This window comes from Bos taurus, chromosome 22 (genome assembly GCF_002263795.3).
Source record: "Bos taurus isolate L1 Dominette 01449 registration number 42190680 breed Hereford chromosome 22, ARS-UCD2.0, whole genome shotgun sequence".
NCBI classification, from domain to species: domain Eukaryota; kingdom Metazoa; phylum Chordata; class Mammalia; order Artiodactyla; family Bovidae; genus Bos; species Bos taurus.
The window spans coordinates 47,255,526-47,276,138 of NC_037349.1; the positions used below are offsets into that span (position 1 = coordinate 47,255,526).

The 20,613-nt window shown below is 50.6% G+C and overlaps 1 protein-coding gene across 12 annotated transcripts in view; it reads right to left on the reverse strand.

Moving 5' to 3' along the window:
• The window catches only part of CACNA1D (calcium voltage-gated channel subunit alpha1 D), a 370,601-nt gene that overhangs the window by 117,191 nt on the left and 232,797 nt on the right, over window positions 1–20,613 (reverse strand). For all 12 annotated transcript variants that reach the window (XM_010817680.3, XM_059879485.1, XM_059879486.1 and 9 more), the window contains exon 9: window positions 14,288–14,457. In XM_010817680.3, the coding sequence (XP_010815982.1) occupies window positions 14,288–14,457 (170 nt within the window). The remainder of the gene's footprint in view (window positions 1–14,287; window positions 14,458–20,613) is intronic.

A 20,613-nucleotide genomic window follows, 5' to 3' on the forward strand; every position in this document is an offset into this window, starting at 1 on the left:
ACAAAAAAGACTGTTGACCAAAGATGCCTGCACTAGAGCTCAGAACATGGTCCTATGGGGAAAGAAGGTTTTCTCCCAACCAGCGACCAGAGGGCAAAGCTGTCTGTGGTCCTAGTGCACCAGTGTCTCTGGGCACTTCTTCCTTCCCCACAGCACAGCATCAAGCAGAAGCAGAGGAAAAGTTGAAACATACCCACTCAGGTCAGGAGGCCCAGGGACCCATTCAAGAGTCACCATCTGGCACATGGGTATTTTCTTCTCCTCCGCTTGATTCAACCCTAGAAACGTCTCCAACATGTGCTGGGGAGCAGGCGGCAGAGGAGGTGCAGGACACAATGAGGGACCCGGCCCTGCGCCTGTCCTGGACGACCCAGGGGAGAGGCAGCACCCAGTGCACTTCGGTCCACCAAGATTAGAGCTGCCTCAGGGGTTTGGGCAAGTGCTGTAAGGAATGACTAACTCTGCTCTGGGGTTAGGAGCGGTCATCAAAAGCCGAATAATGGGAGAATCACCCCCACACGTGCATGTCTTTGCCCTGATGCATAATTGCGAACTGCAGCGACCTGGTTTTGGAGACCTGATGGCGTCAACAGGGAGGCCTTTCCCCTGCAAGCCCTAACCATATGGCTCCTCCTCTGAAGGATGCCTGAGTTTCAGCTGTAAAACCTGACAGAGGTACCTGGAGCGCCATGGGGAGCAGTCTGAGCCCAGCCCAGACTGGCCTCAGGGCAGCGCAAAGGAGCAGGACGAGAGAGCTCTGTCGGTGCGGCTGCACAGCTGTGGACCCTGCTCGGGGGACAGACAGGGTGTGAATGACAAGGATGGACGTGGACCCCAGAGAACTGAGAAACACCTTTTCTGAGGCACCAAAGACGACCCCTTCCCTCCTGTGAGCACCCAGAGGACTGAACTTGCCAGGGTGAGGGGGTGAAATAGCCATCTCCAGGCACACTGAGGCAAAGGCTTCAAATGGGAAGGCAAAATGAGCAGAATTACAGATGATACAATACAACCAGTACTCTCACAGAATAACCCTTTTCTTCCTTAGTCAAGTCAAAAGAAACCAACTACAAATTTGATTCACTTTTTCACAACTCCATGCAAAAACACAGACACAGAACCAAACAAACCGTAAAGAAAAACATCACAATCCAATCACAGAAACCTTAAACAAAAAGCTCCATCAAGAGACAGAAACACACATACACAGGAGGCTGCTCATACAATTTGCTTCTCCACGACTATTCCATGCCTGACTTCAGCAGAAAGACTAAAAAGTCATAAGAGTCAGCCAAGTTCACTGTTACAGGTTACTCCCACAGGGTCACCCTCTTCTTCAGGAGCAGGACAAGGAAAATCATGGTGGGAGACCCTTACAGATATGGCCAGGAGTCATCTCTGCAGAACGTTTTTCTTGGTGGTTACTGCCACCATGGACAGAAGCTAAAAGCAGCAGGGTGGGGGTGCCACTGGGTGGACCAGGGTTCTCAGGCCTCAGCAGGGTCCTGGCTCTGCCCTGGGCAGTCCCACCTCTCTCCAGGCTTCTCCAGGTCCTGTCTGAAAAGTGGGAACACTATCCCTAGGCTCTGGAGGGTCACTTTCCTCTACAGCAGTGTAATACTTCATGGTTCTAATATTAATCATGTTGTAAACTCAGCCACTATGTCCAAGAAGAACAAACTTTTCATGGGCAAAACTCTGTGGCTTTTTACTCTCTGGGGCCATGTCCCGTGATGATATCAATAGAATTACTGCATGTAAGCTCTGGGAGTTGGTGATGGAGAGGAAAGCCTGATGTGCTGCAGTCCATGGGGGTCGCAAAGAGTCAGACACGACTGAGTGACTGAACTGAACTGACTGAAATTCAGTCACTATTTCCAAGAAGAGCAAACTTCTTTTCATGGGTAAAACTCTGTGGCTTTTTAATCTCTGGGGCTATGTCCCATGATGATATCAATAGAGTTGCTGCGTTTCACTCTTAAAGCTTGTTTTTCAAAAGATCTGATCCAAACAGATAACTCACAGCTTGCCCATGGGAAAGGTGGGGGGACACTACTTTGCATTTCTGGTTCCATGTCAACTAGGGAATGAAATGTACAAGCGCTCCCTAGACTGAGGTTGGGGCTGCAGAGACAAGAAGTCAAACTGAAGTCCCCAAGCAGAAACTGAGGCTAACTGTGGGGCATGGTGTCAGGACTGCACTGACGGAGAGAATCCTCCTGCTTGCCAAGCAGGCTCCACCCTTCAAGTAGGATGGGGCAGTGGTTGAGAGCAGGCCTCTCAGGTTGGCCAGGTCTAACCTTACCCCCACATTTGTGACCGAACTTCTCCAAGGCTTCATTTTCTCATCTGTTGAAATGGGACGTACTTTAACTTCACTGGGCTGTGAGCAGAACTATAAGGGAGGGGGTGCAGAGTGATCCACAGTGTCAGGCCGTCAGTGAAGCTCCTACATGACGAATCCATCAGCTCAAAAAGCTTTCCTGGAGCTCCCTGGAAGCAAGGGGACTCTCTCTGGATGGTCCAAGCCCAGGGTCACTTCAGCCCACCCACTTCTACAGCCACACAAAGGATTCTCGTGTGAACACCTTCCACACTTCTGACCCAGCCTTGGCCTGCACTCCCAGTTTGTATCACATTCTCTGCCTTAAGCGGAATTATTTTACCTTAGCCTGTTGCATTGAGAGCAACTTTTCTGTCACCTCTATTTGACACCTGCAGAGCCACAGAACCCTAATAAGTAAATCTGCTCTGGAATCATGCCCCCGGGGGCTCAAGAGGAAGAGAGGAAGGGGCGGGTGGAGGAAGACAGCAGTGACTCCACCAGAACGTGGCGACCTCATTTGGTCCCAGAAATAGATGTGGATCCGGTCCCTCCACCCGAGCCTCAGAGCCACACTCTGGCCGGGGCTCCGGCAACCTTCCCATCCCGCCTCTCCCTCCCTGCCATAGGAGTGTTCCTTTTTCAGAAGCATACGAGACACCGGGCCCAGTGGGCATAACCAAGGAGCTTGTTTGTACATTAAAACATTTCACCCTTCACTTGCACCAGACTTTTTTTTTTAACATTCCTAAATTGATATGCACTTCACTTCACTCAGCCCCAATAGGATCTCATCTATGTTTTAAAAAAATCAAGACAGGAGAATCAGAGACTGTTAGAACTGGAAGGGGCTTCTGAGAGGACATGAACAAATACTGTGATTTCACAGATGAGAGAACCGACCCGCTTGCCTTGGGACACACAGCTCAGATGTGAGAGGAGAAAGCTCTCCTGAGCCACCCTCACCGTGCAACAACCCTGTGGCTTTGGTACATCCTTAAATACACTGGTGTATGATTCAGTATCGGTACATGTTGGTATGTGCACTGGTATACACTTAAAACTCCACAAATCAAAATGCTCCAAAAACCAAGTAAGCCTGTTACCTGCCAGCCATGCTGTGCTGTCCTAATGGCCCTCATTAACCCCTGGAAACCGGGTGTAGAGCCAGACCACTTCCAGGAGATCAGCCCAGCAAACGGGGAGGGGGGGTTATACAAAAATACAGGTGTGCCAGGGACTACTAGGACTTCATAAAAGCCCAAACAGAAAGACTCATAAAAGCCCAAGGAAGTAAACCCATGGATGACTTTATCAGAACACGTGGCATTCTCCCTAACCAGTTGCCTCAGCATCAGGACTGCCCCATTCGGGGTGATCGCTCTGTCCCTGTGAGCATTCAGCATTCACTGCTGACAAGTGATTAGGTCTAATTAGGGCTACAGCAGAGAGACCCCTTCAGACAGAATCCGGACCCTCCTGTAGAAGGAAACAGGGCCATCTGCATGCAGAGAAGCTATCAGTCCTTTTTCCCTACACATTTCAGGAAATTTTAGAGCTTTGTTGAAGAAGTTTTCATTTTTTAAATATAAATTTGAAAGCAATTCTCAATGACTCCAGCTGAAACCAGGCATTGGGACAAGCCTGTGGCCTATGCAGTAATGCTGACTGGCCCTGCATCTGCCAGGCACTGGGATCTCTAGGGAGAGCCCCAGGGCAGACCCTTGGGCTTCCAGCGTGTGTTCACTGAAAAGGGGCCTCCAGTGGTAGGTCGGCGAGGGGATGGTGCCAGCCAGCAGCCCAGGACACCCTGGACTGTAAGTGAGAGTTGCCAGGGCCTCCCGGGCAGCCTGGCTCGGCCCCTGCTCTCCGTGGATAGCAGGTCACACTATTTCTCTTTAGGATCTAATTGTAGGGCCCAGATGTCATCATGGGTGATGCCACATGAAATAAACCAGGAAACAGCTGTTTTTCAGGCCAGCTCAACAGTATCTTCACCACCATGTAAACATTCCTCTATCTACCGTCTCTCTGAAGAACAACGCACACCTCAACCGTATCCACCTGGCCTGTGGATTCAGAGGGAAATCAATACACAAGTGCACACATGCGCCCGGGCATGGATGTGCGTGCCCAGGAGTCAGAGTGAGTCTGTGTGCAGATCCAGACAGGCAGCCCCCAAACTCTGGCCCCTCCCCCCACTCCTCCCAGACCAGCTTCCTGCCTCCAGGACAGAGGTCAGAGAGGCTTGGTCTCTGTCATTGCCGGGACAAGCCCCCTTTCCTCCCAGGGCTTAGTTACTGCACCTGCAGCTATTGGTCAGTTTCATCTCTAAGACCCATTTACCTCTGACCTGACAGGACTGCTGTGAAGAGGAAACACCCACAGGTTGTCTGGTTTTACTCTCAGCACCAAGGGGGTTTTCCTCACATGTCCCGCCTCCAGCTCGGCAAACAGAGCAGGAGGTGAGCAGTACTGTGAAGTCACAGCCCACCCTTCAGGAGGGTGGCCAGAAGGCCAGTAGTAGGCCTGTAACAACTGGTTCCAAGTCACCTCCAGGCAGAGCACCCTGGGGAGTACAGCAGCTCCAGGAGGGAGCAGCCCCCGGGACACCCTGGCGACCCTTGCCAAGTGAGCCCGGAGCTTGACAGGCCCCTCCTGGACAGGTCACACTGACAGCCTCACTCACAGATGTCCGGGGCCTCTAGGAACCTGGTTCCCCTGTTCTCCACAGGACGCACTTTCTTGCACACTCAGGGGTCTCTTTGAGCGTTTCCCTCTGTGCCCCAGCAGCCTAAAGCGTCTCACTCTTTCCTTTCAGAGGCAGGGGTGGGGGCAGTCAGGTTAGATAACTGAGCAGTGGCAGGATCATAGCTGCCTTCCTTGGGGACAGGGGCTCCGCAGCCAAGATCTTGTGTTTTTATCTCATTTTCATGACAAGCACGAGCAGCGCCATGACGTCCCCTGGAGGAATTTGCCTGTGCTTGCTAGGGGTGACACGTTCAGCCGTCACAGGCTAACAGACTCTCGTTGCTGTAAAGAAGCCAGGCTCGTGCTGGAGAATGTGGGTCAAGGCCAGACGAAGGTTTCTCTGTCTAAAGCAAGAATCATGCCATGCCAGCAAATATTTCTGTATGACCAGCAACAGTGGGAGCACAGCATCCCCACGAGGGCTCCCACCCCAGTAGCATCACCAGTAATGTCAGGGGCCTTCTTCTGGGTCTCTAAGTATTTCATTAAATTAAAAAAAACTCCACCCCCAACAAAATACAGCAAGTTTTCTGAAAAGTTACACTGCTTCCTAATCCTGCGGATCTCAAGGCTAATCTGAAATTCTCAAGAATCCTTGAAAAGTCTCAAGGCCCAAGCACCAGCCAAGGAGGGGGGTCTCTCCTCCCCTGGGATAGGAACCACTCATTTGCTCACGTAACTTCTCAGACTTGGAAGCCTAAGTCAGTCTTTGCAAACTCTTTTCTCACACCATCACAGTATTTCCTGCTTAGCAGAAGCCCATTTTTCCTGCAGAGGCCTTAGGAGTTCCCCACGCCCAGCCTCTTCTTCATGAACCCATTCCCAGCATCGCAGTGGCACGAGTCAGCTGTCTCCGCCCCAGATTCAGGCCCACTCTCAGACAAGTTCCTTCTCTCGGAGCCACCACGTCTTCTCAGTGTGACAAAGGGCTCATGTCTGTACCCACTCTCCCTTTCCACTTTGGGACCTTCTGAGGAGAGTAGGACTCGAATATATCCTTCATTCAGACCACCCAAGACTTGCTCAAGTCCAATTCCCATCACCTCCGTGCTCGGCATTCCCACGAGCGAGCAAACAGGGCACCGTGAACTCTCTGCTCTCCTGGCAGCTGGCATTGTGCCCCCAGTTCTCAATCTTCTCATGGAGGCTCCTCCAAGGTTGTGTGGCCAGGGCTGACCTTGGTGGCAGCAACCACGTGTGCACAGGAAAAGCACAGGGATGGCTCGAGCAGGCAGGACACCAGCTGTCTGCATAACTGCCCTGCATGGGGATGGCCCTGATGCCAAGCCCAGGGATTCTGATGACAGGCTGTGTTAAGCATTATTTTAGAGCACAGACTGAAACTGTTTCCCACATAAGCCCTTTCCCCATTCCCATTTGTAAAGGCAAGTGCCCCCAAATCATGGCATCCTCTAGAAGTCTATTTTTAACTTCATTCTTGAAACTAGCACTTCTAGCTTTAGCCTGGTCCTGGGCAAACCAGCCAGGGACTGCACGACGCAGAGGCCAACTGAAACATGTAACCTGGAAAAGAAAAATCAATCAAACAACATCACTGGAATTTCCAAACAGTTTAGATTAAAAAGCATCATTTGGAGGGAAGTGTTTAAAAAGTCTGTCTTCCAGTCTAAGAATATTCATGCAGAATTAAATAAATCTTCTGAGTTGGTTCAGCTGCTTCTTTAAAAGGTACAGTTCAAACAAAGAGGAAACTGCAATGCTGTCTTGGCTAAGACACATATTGCGGGAAAAGACAAGAGGAAAGCAGCACGAACAAGTTTCAAGGAAATCAAATGAAAATACAGGCATCTCACAAACACACCACACAGCACATGCACCTCACACCATGCCATGTGGAAGGAACAGGCGTCAGAGGTCTTGGGAGAAGAGTCTCCCGAAGAGGAAGTTCCAGCTCAGCAGTTTACCGTGATCTTTAGCCCTGCGTTGGCGAAAGCAGCAAAATCTCCTTTTCTTCTTATCCTCTTTTAGCAAGTCGGCCACTGTGACCCCTTCAGTGGAACACAGGCAATTTCATTATGCTTCAGTAGAGGGCAGCAACAGCAACGCCAGCAGGCGTGAGGAAGCTGAAGGCGGCCCCATCTGCCGGCTCTGACAGGCGAACCCCAAATCTGCCCTCCTCCCACGGAGAAATCTACAGTTCAGGACCTGACGGGCAGTGAACGTGCGCCTTCTGCGGCTAGTATACTGTAACACCCGTCTTCAAACACCTGTCCTACGCAGACACAGAGAACACAGTTGTGGACACATTGTGGGAGGGAGAGAGTGGGACAAATGGAGAGAGGGGAACGGAAACCTACCATTACCATATGTAAAAGAGCCAGCCAGTGGGGATTTGCTGTGACACTGGGGGCTCAACCCAGTGCTCGGTGACTACCTAGAGGGTGGGAGACAGGATGGAGGTTCAAGAGAGAGGGGACATATGTATACCTGTGGTTGATTCATGTTGATATATGGCAGAAACCAGCACAATATTGTAAAGCAAATAGTTTGCAAAAAAAAACCCCAAAACTACCTGTCCTAAATACACAACCAACTAACCCACTCTGGACAAATGTTCCCAAGGTTCGGCTTCCCCTCTAGGAAGGGCATCAGGGAGAGGGCACATCAGCAGGAGTCCTAGGTGCTGACTGGCTCTGCGAGTCCAGCCAGCATCACCCTATGCAGCAGGACATGGGGTTAAAGTAGTGGGCTCTGGAGCTAAACAGACCAGGTCTAATCCCAGCCCTCCCACAGACTGGCTGAATGACTGTGGATGTGTTACCTAACAGTGTTAAACCTCAGTTTCTTCACTCGTAAGATGTTAATAACAGTCAAACCTACACTTAGAGAGTCGCTCTAAGAGATTAACACTACATACAGTGAAATATAATGATACAAACACTGGCGAGGCACACTCAACCATGAAAACTCCCTTGTCTGGGTCTCAAGACAACGATTCCAGGGTCTCCAGCCCCAGACAGCTCTGTGACACAAGGGCTGCTCCAGGCTGGCGAATCTCTGCAGTAGAGGCCACATGCCCCAGGACAGCGCAAGGGCAGCAGAAGGAATGGTGAATGGACACAGGGCAAGCTTTCACGCACGGCTGGTGGCAGTGGGAAGTGGTGTCACTCGGCATAACGCTCACATTTCTGAAACGGGCCTCCTCTGGGACCCAGAAAAGCCATTCGTGGTCATCGCTCCCATAGGACCCTGGGCACCAGTGGCCACACAGGTAAGGCATTCGGGGGTTAGAGGCAATGAATGTGCAGGCTACAGCAAAGCCTCGGTTCAAATCCCGGCTCTGCAGCAGTCATGCGGCCCCGAGAGGCTGCTTCGTCTCTCTGTGCTTCATTTTCCTCTTCTGACAAGGTCTCACCGCACAGCGGTGTTAGGAGTAACAGACTCGTGTGCCCATAGCCCTGAGAAGAATGTCTGGCACAAAGGAAGCACCTGGTTAATGTGAGCAATGACCCGGTGCTCTTTCATTCAACAGTCAACCACTGGGAGCTCGGACCTGAGACAAAGACCCTGCCAGGTGCCAGCCGCCCCGTGCAGAGCCCTGCTTCTGCCTCCATGGAGCTCCCAGTCCTGCGGCAGAGGAAGACAGCGACCACGTGAACAAGCATAAAACCACAACTCTGGTGGCTGCTGTAGAGCCCGTATGCGCTGTGGACCATACCGTCCACTGTGGCAGCTTTAAACCGGCCATTTATTGAAAACAGCCAAAATGTTGTTTCAAAACACGGAAGGATATCCACAGAACATGGTTCAGTGAAAAAAGACAAGTGGCGGGGCCATCTGTGCTGGGCGATCTAGTGGTGGGGACCAGGGAGGGTGTTGTCTGTGCAAAGGTAGGTTCTCACGTGCCCAACTGAGGCCAGAAAGAGCAGGCTCCCAACTGCCAAACCTGCTTCTCTCTAAGGAGAGGATGAACGAATGATCATGCTCCATACACCTCGGTATTACATGACTTCCTTACAGTGGGCAAATAGCACTTATGTAATCAAGGTATATTAAATACAAACACTGCCCTGAGTCAGAGCTTCACAAACCTGGCTGCCTCATCACAGTGGCGCAACCATCACGAAGTCCGTCTCCCACCGTCTCCCACCGGCTCCCAAGAAGCCAGCCCCCGGTGAATGATGGCTCCCAGGACCACCCGGGGCTGGGGGCGGGGGTCTCCCATAACCTCAGCACTGGGCTCCCTGCAGAGAGGGCAGTTGCCCTGGATGTGTGTTTACCCTATGCAGCTCTAACTGCTGCTGTTTGCTTGACAGCTTTTAATTGAATGTTTTCCATTTTGAACTTGCACCCTGAGGTGGTTTAAGCGTGATGAAAGCAGTTTTGTAAATCAACATTTGAAGACACAACCTTTTTCAACAGGACCAACAAATGTCCATGCCTTGTGCTCGCACACAGCTTTGCCATCTCTGGTTTTCTGCCCACCCCAGAAATCAAACATGGCTGTAAAAGGCATCAAAGTGACACATACAGGCGGGAACTGACAGCTGTGACAACCTTGTGTGCCGAGGGGACAGCATCCCAGTGGGAGGCAGGCAGGGACAATGCTCACAAGCCTCCAGGACTGACCTGATGAAGAAAAGACAGGGTTCCCCCCTGCATTCAGGGTGTCCTGGAGTGTCAGGGTGTCCTCCCCTCCCTTCTTCGGGGCATCCTACATCCCCACTGACAGGGATTACTGATCATCCATAGTCCCCTCAGGAAAATGCCTTGCCTTTCTGGCCAGAGTTTTAGAATGAGCTTCCTTTAAAAGGATTTCATTATTTTTAATGCTTTTTTTTTTTTTTTAAGGACTAATCACTGACAATGAGAAGAGTTTAAAATAGAACGTGAGGCTTTCAGATCTTAATGGCCCCAGCAAAACTCCATTGTTCACTCAGAAGCAGCTGCATACGTCTAAAAAATCACTTTGAGATTTGGCAGAGTTTCTTAAGGAACTTGAAGCTCAGCAAAAAGTTAAATAAATTATCCTTGAAAATATCCCATATGCTCAGGAACTAACTTCCAAGGGAATCTTGTCCATTCAATTAATTGTGTAACACTAGCTTTCTAATAGCAAATGTAGGGAACAGGCATCATAAATAATCTGTGGACACACAAAGCCAGAGCTACCTGTCACTGTGGCACCAGACAGCCCTAAAGGTAGGGACCCCACTGCCTCTCCTCTGTCTCCTTCCAAGTGTGACACTTGGTATGGTGGCATTCAGGAGCCCCCACCCTGGTTTCACACTGAAACCTCCAGGGAGCCACATCTGGGTCCCGTCCCCAGTGAATCGGCATGGGGGTGAGGCATGGCACCAGGATGCAACCCCAGTCCCCAGGTGACGGTCACGCACAGCCAGAGTTGGGCACCACATGTACAGACAGTGACATGTAGTAGATCAGAGAGAAAAGATAATGCGAGCACATCTCCAAGTGCTTGATTTGACATCTGTTGTCCGACGCCAAGGTAGAAACAGACTTCAAGGGCCAGCAAATTGCTATATCTCGAAAGTGACTGAGTTGACAGATTTGTTTTCTATCAATACTTGAGAACCTTGGAGTTCTTGAACAGTATGGAAGAGGATGTCCTCTCTCTGAGTTTGGGTAGGGATCTAGTAGAATGTCCAAAAACAATTTTGTTTCAGGTCAAGTTTTCCTGGAGCTTGATGACCACAGCAGCAGCAAGTCCTCTGACAGCTGTGGCAACTCCTACCAGTTATGGAACACTTAATCCTCATGACAACCCTGTCATGAGGCAAATATCTTTCTCCACTTCCAGCAGGAAAGGAAACTGGGGCTCAGTGATGTTGGGTAATGTGCCTAGTGCTCTAGTCCAAATTCTAAGTCACTCAACTTGATTGTAGCCACCTCCAGAGAAGGGATGTAGCCATGCTCTCCAGGCCCACCCTTGTCTTCCATGGGCTTATGACACCTGCTGTTATCAACAGTCCCCTCTGTCTAGGCTGAGCCTCAGCCATCAGGGAGGCCTCTTCTCACACTTACTCAATTCCTCCATGTCTGGGAAGAAACCATCCCACTGCATCCCCAACCCAAGTGAAAAAGACACTCAGTGGAGTCAGCATCCCGCAGGCACAGGCAGGAGCTCCCCCCGCCCTTCCCCAGGGAGGACACAGGGCAGGGCTGGGGTGTGGGGTGAGCCTCACAAGCTCGGGGAGGATACTGGCAATGCCCACACTTCACGGGCTGCTGACAGGTACAGAGACCAGACGTGGCGTGTGCGGGTGGTAAGTCAGCCACTGTCAGTGGGTGAGGAGGACCACAGAGGCGAACCCCTCCTCCCTGTGTTTCTGTGACAAGGGGGAAACGGCTGGCAGCCACGGAGGCCCCAGTGAAACCCTGGCAGGGCTGCTCCCCCAGGAAGTCTGGGCCGCAGGGGAATGCATCGCTGCGAGGGGGCTTGGGGCTCTCTTCTCAAGTCAGTTAAACCTCAGCATGGTTCCCACAGCCTCAGATTTATGTTTCCATTCCCAGCCCTGATCCACTGGGGGTCTGGAACTCTGAGGCCGGGAAATACCAGTCTCCTGGTATAATGTCCGCTCCACAGGACACCCCAGCACCTGGCAAACGAGCCCACACAGAGTCGGCGTGCACCAGAAGGAGCTGCCATTCCAGACCAAGCGCTAAACCAGTCCTGCGTGCTGATGCAGAGCCTCGCTGAGCAGAGCAGAAGCCACGACGCTGACATCCCTGAGACACAGAGCAGCTTTCTGGGGATCCGCGCTCCCATTACACAGTGAATTCTGAGGCTCTGCAACTTTCAAGGGGGCTTGCTTTCCTTCCTTGCTTATTAAGAAATACACTTCGGGGTTTTGAACACGTGTACCACTCTACCTTGTTTATGCCATTTCATTAGCGTGAGAAGCACTCCCCCCAACCTTCCACAACCAAAGGCTACACTTGTCCCTCAGAGCGCGGTGGGGACACAGCCTCTCCCGCAGGGCCTCCCCTGTACGCCCCTCATCCCACATCCCTACATCCTCCTTGGGCTCCCATGGCAGACTGCGGGCCCTTGGTTACGATGCCAGCTTCTCTGCTCTGTCTCACACTAGGTGCTGTGGGAAGGTCTCCTCAGGCAGAGGCATCGATTTTGCCATCAGACGTTTCCTCACAGGCAGAAGCAGGACACAGGAAATGCACTGGACCCTAAGAGCGACCGGGAGACACTGGCTCAAGTCCCTGCTCCTCCAATCACAGGCCACAGAACAGTTCCAGTACAATGATGTTGGCTCCACGAGGTGGACCCTGTCTGTGACTAGAAGGGGGAGCAATGAGGAGATGAAACGACATCTGCCTGCAGGAGGGCCCTGGCTCAGCCCCTACAGGACACACCGATGCTGACAGAGCAAGGGGCCCTGCTTGGAAGAAGGGACAAGACCTTGGTTGACCTAAACACAACAGGTGACATGCTGGGCTTAGGAGAGCGGGGCAGGGAGCTGGTGGAGCCCTGGGGGCAGCGTCAAGGCCACAGCCTGGGAACCAAGAAGAAAACAGCGGGACAGGCAGCCCTGAGCTGCAGGCTTGTCCCTGGCCTCGCTGCAGGGACAGGTGCTCTGTGAAGGCCATGGGATTCTGCAGTAACCCCCTCCCTAGGCAGAGCTGGGCCAAAGATGTGTAGATACTCCTTACACCACGTCATCAGAGTCTTCAAAACTCTCATCTCATAGTTGAGGAACTTGGTCTAGTAACATGCTCCCTGGTTCCTTCACCCTCAGGGGGCGGCCCCCAGGCTCTCCTTGAGGAGGCAGCAGTGCAGCCTGGGAAGCAGGGGGCCTGCACACACCTGCTCGCCCCTCCGCCTCCCCCAACCATGAGCACACAGGATTGAGTCAAGTGCGCATCCCTGATGACAAGAAACACTCTCCACAGAAGCAGAGACTCAGAGTCCCAGGCTCGGACAATCGCAAAGGCCAACTCGGTCAGGCACGGGCTCCACCCTGGGTCTCAGCCTCTGCTCACCCATTCTCCCTGCACATGCCTGGGCTCCAGCCATAGGAATAGCCCTTCATGGCCTCCCTGAGCTTTCGTTTGCCCACTTTCATGTCCTCCTCACACCACTGCCTCAACTCGGAATGTTCTGCCTGACACATCTCAGGTCCATCCATCCTTCAAGGCCCAGGGCCCAGGGCCCACTGTTCAGTCCTAGACGATCGTCACCAGCCCCCCTCCACCACCCCCCGCCGTCAGCCCCCGGGACACGGTCTGCCTCCTCTCGCGACCTGCACTCATGTGTCCTGGTGCTACGTTCACTAGGGTGTGGGCCCGTCCTCACCACCCCAGGAGTCCTCCAGGCATCCGCACGGCCTTGCTGAACGGAGGCCTGACTGCATACGGTCTGAGGGTTCTGTGTGGGACCTGCTCAGTCATCTTCCACGGGGCAGGGCCTAATCTGGTTTCCCAGGCCTCTCAATGGACGAGCACCCTAGGTCTCTACTATCAACTAGTCTAGATTTAAAACCCATCACAAATGGCTTAAGTCAACTCTACTGTTGAATTTCAATTTCCCTTTTAGAGGCACAGACCATCTCAAGAAGAGCAGGAGCAAGAAAAGCATATGCTAAAAGATGCTTTGGGTGACAGTGGCAATCCCAGTGGACTGAACACAGGCCTTCCTGCTACAGGAAGGTGCCCGGCGCCCAGTGTCCAGTGTGGGGGACCAGCCGGGTATGCTCTGGAGCGGCCGCATGGGCTCTCATGCCTCCTAACACTGCCCTAAACACTGAACTGTTGTCTTCCGGCGGGCGAAGAGCTGAGACTTTGGCGTCCCATGTTTGGTGCAAATGGAAGCCACTTCAAGGAGCTGAGGGGTGGAAGTGGCCCTACTCTTCAAGGTCCCTTCCAGTAACTTGTTCTGAATTGGCGGACCCACAGTTTCATCTCCTCTGATACAAGGCACATTCCCATCTTAACACATCCTTGTCCCAGAGCTGAGGCTTATTGTATTCCCAGGGCACAAAGTGCAGCCAGCTGATCCTCTGCAACCAAAAAGCCACAAGACAAGATACATATCTGAACCCCGCGCCCCAGGCAGAAATGCAGAGTCAGTGCAAATAGGCTCTCTGATGTGCAGGCCGACAATCCAAAGAGCTAGAGGGTGCTCTGGGTCTCAGAGCAGAAGAGATACCTGCCGCAGGTGGGCATCTGAACAGCACATCGGCCCTATGGGTCCCGAGCAGCAGAGGCGCCACTTACTATTTCGTTTGCTCTCCTCGCCTCCTTCTTCTTCATTCTCAGGATCAATGTCTTCTGCTTGGGTGATCCAGTCCAAGTAGCCCTTAAGATCCTCTTCCAGCTGCTGCTTCTCCCGGAGCTTCTGGAAGTCTCCTCGTGCTTTTGCTTTCTCCCTTTCCTTCGAGAACTCTCTGAAGCGGGCAAAGAGAACAGGCACTCGTCAGGACGTCCCCGGGAGCCGCCCTGAGAGCCATCTGCCCGGCCGCACAGCAGTCTCGCGGCAGGACGCACGGCACCAAGTACAGCCACACGAGCACACAAAGGGGGCCACACACGCGGACAGGACACACGACAGTGCCTCCCAAGCAAGACTGTGGGGGTCAGAGCTGCAGAGACCACGCCAACGCACATGCACGCCCCTCAGAAAACCAGCACCCCTTAGGAGCTTTGCACTCCCAGTGAGCTGAGGCCCCAGATACCATGTGCTATCGTAATAGGCCCTTGATCCCCCAGCAGGGGCCTCAGAGATGTCCCCCCTCCCGCAGAGCCTCCTCAGATAGCGGGCACAATGCTTCAGAGAGAAAGGACCCAAAGGGGGCCGAGCTGTGCTCCTAGAGGGCTTCTTCCATCCTTGGAGGTAACACTCAGCATCCTAGTGTGTACTGGCCTCTTTGTCCAAACCATGAGCCCTGAGATCCCACCCCCACCCTCTGCAGATCCAGCCAGAGTAGTGGACAGGCTCAGAGCAGAGAGCCTGTCCCCACCCAGACAGCCCCGCTCCACACTTCCCAGACAGGAAATGGAGCACCCGTGAAGCAGTTATCTTTCTTAACTGTCGCTTCTTGCCATGATCTTTCCCACCAAAGTCCTCCCCATAGGAGGGGAAAAGGGAGCATGATTTGTTGCCCATTTATGGGAACACCTGCCCTGGAAAGGCTCTGGCAGACGAGGAAATGTTCCCAACTGTTCATGGTTTACTCAACTTTTCCTGTCTGCAAGCATGGATCTCTGCATATATACAGAATCCCACATTGGCTGAGGCAAGGCAGGAAGTCAGGTGGATGATTACCCAGTTCTCATATACAAGGAACCATCTGCATTTCCAACCGTGAACTGTTACAGGAGCCAAGGTATGCGTGGTATGGATTTAGGAAGTACGATTACAAAGCTGCTAAGAAAGGAGATGCGACAACAGGCAGTGCAGCCCCTGCACAGAGACCGCTGGATGCCGATGGCCGCCACGTCTGCCTTCCTTCCAGTCTAAAGCCAGCACGTCTCCCCTGCCAGGACCTCGTTAACCCAACCCAACCGAGGAAGAGCAGGTGACCTGCCTAAAGTCAACCTCTCCTCCCTCTCTCCCTGCCCTCCCTCAACTCTGGGCTGTGGATGGGCTGAAGAGACACTTGAACACCCAGTGACACTGATGCTTCGGGTGAGAAACCGGATTCCTCCCCAAGGTGCCGGCTTCTGCCCGCCCCCTCTAGAAAGGACACCTTCACTGCCCCTAAGTTTTTCAGATGCCCCGGGATCTGTCCTTTCTGCTAGAGCTGGTCTGTCCCACCTTCACCTGCTGAGAATTGAGGAGGGGGCAAGGCTGTGGGGCATCCTGAGCCTGGCTCTCGGGGGAGCCGACTCGGGGGGTTCTCGGGGTGAGCTGAAGCCGATCAAGGCCTAGAGCCTCCTGGGGAGACACTTTCCCTCTCAAAATGAAAGGCCTCTGAAGGCAGCACCTTGCTGCTCACAAGAACCATATCCTGAGAACAATATGGGGCTTCTCATCCTTGGCTTCCGGAGATACCAGACCTGAATAATTCATTCCTGGGCAGGTTCACGAACTGAATCTGAACTCTGAAAATGTCACACCGGAACCAGAATCTCCTCCTTGAACAAGTGGAGGGCCTGGAGTGTCACGTGTCAACGTGAAAATGCGTCACATAATCTGTTCTCTTAAACACATTGTAAAGACCAAGTCTGTGGGCCTTCAAGTCTATTGTTTACCAAAAGTAGTAGTTGTTGTTCAGTCACTACCTCGTGTCTGAATCTTCATGACCCCATAGACTACAGCACGCCTGTCTCCCCTGTCCTCCACTAACTCACAAAGTTTGCTCAAATTCATGTCCACTGAGTCAGTGATGCTATCTGACCATCTCATCCTCTGCCGTCCTCTTTTTCTTTGGCCTCTAATCTTTCCCAGCAGAAGTATCCCAGCATAAACCTTTCTCTGAGTTTGACTCTGAACTCAAGAGTACTCAATTCACATGAAAATGTATAAACAGGGTATTCTGATTCTGGTTACATATCTCATCTGAGTTCTTAAAAAAAAAATTACTAAGATAGCAGAAGAGTCGCTCTTAAGTTTCACAGGGGATTTGGCTTTAGCAACACATTTCATTAACTCTTTTTACATCAGAAATTCAAAAGACCTTCTAACAAACTGCATCACTGTTGTATGCACATTCTGGTAGTTGGGACACAGCAAAATACACCTAAGTAAAATCCTTTTGTGACTAGAATTTCTGAGACTAAAAAACACTGCCAAGTTCTGGCTTGTAGCCCATTTACTGTAAATACTAAAGACTATTATAACTGTTCATGTAACAAAACTGTTCATATAAACTCTCTGAACTGATTTTAGACAGTTCTGAACAGTCTGTATTCTGCTAATACTTCTAATTCTAAGTATTCTGCTAATACTTAGCAGGCACGTAACCTTTCCTGATTTGGACAGAACTGAGACTGACAAGGCATAAATATCCTGTCGGCTCTGAGATGAGGCAGAGGAGAAGGTGCAGGGAGTGGGCTCTTTGTGACAAACTCAGCTGCCCCATCGCTCCTCTCAGACCACACTGGGCTCTAAGTCTGAGACCTGGACTCTGTGCCCCACTCTGTCACTTCCTCTGTCTGAGCTTCAGTCTCCTCACCTGCAAAACCGACATGCTACCTGCTCTCCTGTCTCACAGGGACAAAGTCAGACATTCAACGAGATACTATCGTGAACATCACAAAGCCCTGCACAAACATCAAGTTCAAAAGTATAACATGTAGTTGTCGAATCTGGGTATAATAAAAGGCAACTGGAGGAGGTTTCTCACGTACTGAAAGGAGAAAAATTGCAAACAGCTCTGAATGGGCTCTAAGCTACATGACGCCAGGGGAACTGAGGGAGGCACAAACGGACACGTGGGATCCTGGGGCATGGAGTGACCTCAAAGAGCCAGCAAGTACCCCATCAACCCTGTACTGCTCTCTGCTCAGCGGAAAACAACTCGTTCACAACAAACCCTGCGTTCCGTAACATCTCACCTGAGCCCACTGGAACATTATCAACTTCAGTGGACAATGAAAACAGTTTTCCATTTCATGGAAGAATCTGTCATTCTAGAAGCCTAGTACTAAGGGACTAAGTAACACTCACTATTATAAAAGTTAATTTAACAAGTCTACTGGTAGAAACCACCAGACTTTCACAAGTGACTAGAAATCTGACAACTCACACGTGAGAGAAGCCTACCTGTTGCAGATAAAGTCAAAGTTGCTCAGTTGTGTCCAACTCTTGAGACCCCATGAACTATATATAGTCCATGGAATTCTCCAGGCCAGAATACTGGAGTGGGTAGCCCTTCCCTTCTCAAGGGGATCTTCCCAACCCAGTGATCGAACCCAGTCATCGAACCCAGGTCTCCTGCATTGCAGTGGGATTCTTTACCATCTGAGCCACCAGGGAAGTCCAAGAATACTGGAGTAGGTAGCCTATCCCTTCTCCAGGGGACGTTCCTGACCCAGAAAATGAACCAGAGTCTCCTACATTGCAGGCAGATACTTTACCAGCTGAGCTATCAGGGAAGCCAAAGGGAGATTTTAAAAGTGCTTGGAGAAAAAAACACATATATTGTATTACCCTTTGGATGCAAAATAAGAGAAAATAAGGAAACCTTAACCGAATGGCAACCCACTCCAGTGTTCTTGCCTGGAGAATCCCAGGGACAGAGGAGCCTGGTGGGCTGCCGTCTCTGGGGTCACACAGAGTCGGACACGACTAAAGTGACGCAGCAGCAGCAGCAGCAGCAACTGAAGGTTAAAGCACAAAGGGATGGAGACAAGGGACTAGAGGGCATCAAGTAGGAGTGACACTAAGTATACCTTTTTCTATAATCTAACTTTTAGAATCATGCTAATATTTTACACATTAAATTCTTAATTAAATCAACAAAGATAAGATGGAGAGAAAACACCCTTAAAGTAGAAGTGAAATAAATGAATCTGATTGTTCTTCAAATGAGTGTCATAACCACCCTGACGGAGAGAGACACAACTAGCTCAAGTAGTTTATGAACATTTGCTGTACGCTTTTATCATCTGGGTAGGGCTGGGATGAGGGTGGAACCACAGACAAATGCTGAACTCTTTTTAGTAAGCTTGTTTGTTTGCAGTGAGTGATATGGATGAAATCTTGCTGAAACGATATTAGATATACTATAGGATTTGGTATCCGGTCCCATCACTTCATGGCAAATAGATGGGGAAACAATGGAAACAGTAACAGACTTTATGTTACTGAAGCACTGAAGATGGCGACTGCAGCCATGAAATTAAAAGATGCTTGCTGCTTGGAAGAAAAGCTACGTCCAACCTAGACAGCATATTCAAAAGCAGAGACATCACTTTACCAGCAAAGGTCCGTAGTCAAAGCTATGGTTTTTTTCCAGGAGGCATGTATGAATGTGAGAGTTGGATTACAAAGAAAGCTGAGCGCCAAAGAACTGAAGCTTTTGAATTGTGGTGTTGGAGAACACTCTTGAGAGTCCCTTGGACAGCAAGGAGATCAAACCAGTCCATCCTAAAGGAAATCAGTCCTGAATATTCATTGGAAGGACTGATGCTGAAGCTCCAATACTTTGGCCACCTTATGCGAAGAACTGACTCCTTGGAAAAGACTCTGATGCTGGGAAAGATCGAAGGCTGGAGGAGAAGGGGACAACAGAGGATGAGATGGTTGGATGGCATCACTGACTTGATGGATACAAGTTTGAGCAAGCTCCGGAAGTTGGTGATGGACAGGGAAGCCTGGTGTGCTGCAGTCCATGGGGTAGCAAAGAACTGGACACGACTGAGTGACTGAACTGAACTGAGGATTTCACAAATGAGTTCATGTGTCAAGGCACTTGGGAGCCAAGGTTCTCCCTGTAGGAGGGACACAGAAAGATGGGAGAGGGACAGTTAGAAAGAACCCTTTGGGGATGGACTGCAACTAGGATGCTGACATGAATTCATGATTTCTAAAGATGTACACATATGATTATATGTATGTAAATGTATCTACCTCCTAGCTCTGTCAGAAAGACCTAGAAACAAAGACATTGCCACTGCTGGTAGCTATGAGCACACCTGGCATCCAGATCTTGGTCTCTAATACTATTTCCCATATAAAGATCAGTAGACTTTTGAGAAATGGCTGATTCCAGGGATGAGGCAGGGCAGATAACAGGACTAGGAAGATAAGAAAGTGCTAAAAAAAAAATGAAAACAAAAGCAAAATGTGATGGAATATGAGAAGCCACTGGCCATAATCTGAGCCCCTGAATAACTAAAAACAGTAAAGAATTTTTTTAATACTAAAAAACCAGTCCACACCCCTTACAGATAAATTAAAAAGCAGACGCAATATTAATAATAAGTGATTTTGAGTAAAAGATATCTGGATTGTTTACTAAGCTGTTCTTCTTCTTGCAACTTTTCTTGTATGTTTGAAATCACTTCCAAGAAAAATTTGTTGACGTATTTGGAAAACGTAATCATTCTGAAAGTGAAAGTGAAGTCGCTCAGTCGTGTCCAACTCTTTGCGACCCCATGGACTGTAGCCTACCAGGTTCTTCCATCCACGGGATTTTCCAGGCAAGAGTATTGGAATGGGTTGCCATTTCCTTCTCCAGATAATCATTCTAATCAACTGCAAATTTACATTGTTTTACATTCATTTCCGCTTACCAGGTAGACTATAGGCTTACTCCCTGGTGGCTCAGAAGGTTAAGAATCCACCTGCAATGCGGGAGACCTGGGTTCGATCCCTGGGTTGGGAAGATCCCCTAGAGAAGGGAACAACTACCCACTCGAGTACTCTTGCCTGGACAAGTCCATGGACAGAGGAGCCTGGCGGGCTACAGCAGTCCATGGGGTCACAAAGTCAGACACGACTGAGCAACTTTCACTTTCACAGGTTTATTGCAGGAGTGGACAATACTGTCCATTTCTTTCTACATCTCTCTTTCCTCCATGCAGCGCCTGCCTCAAGCAGGCATGCAGGTAGAATAAGACAACACACAGAAAAACGAGCTCTACTCCTTAAGAGA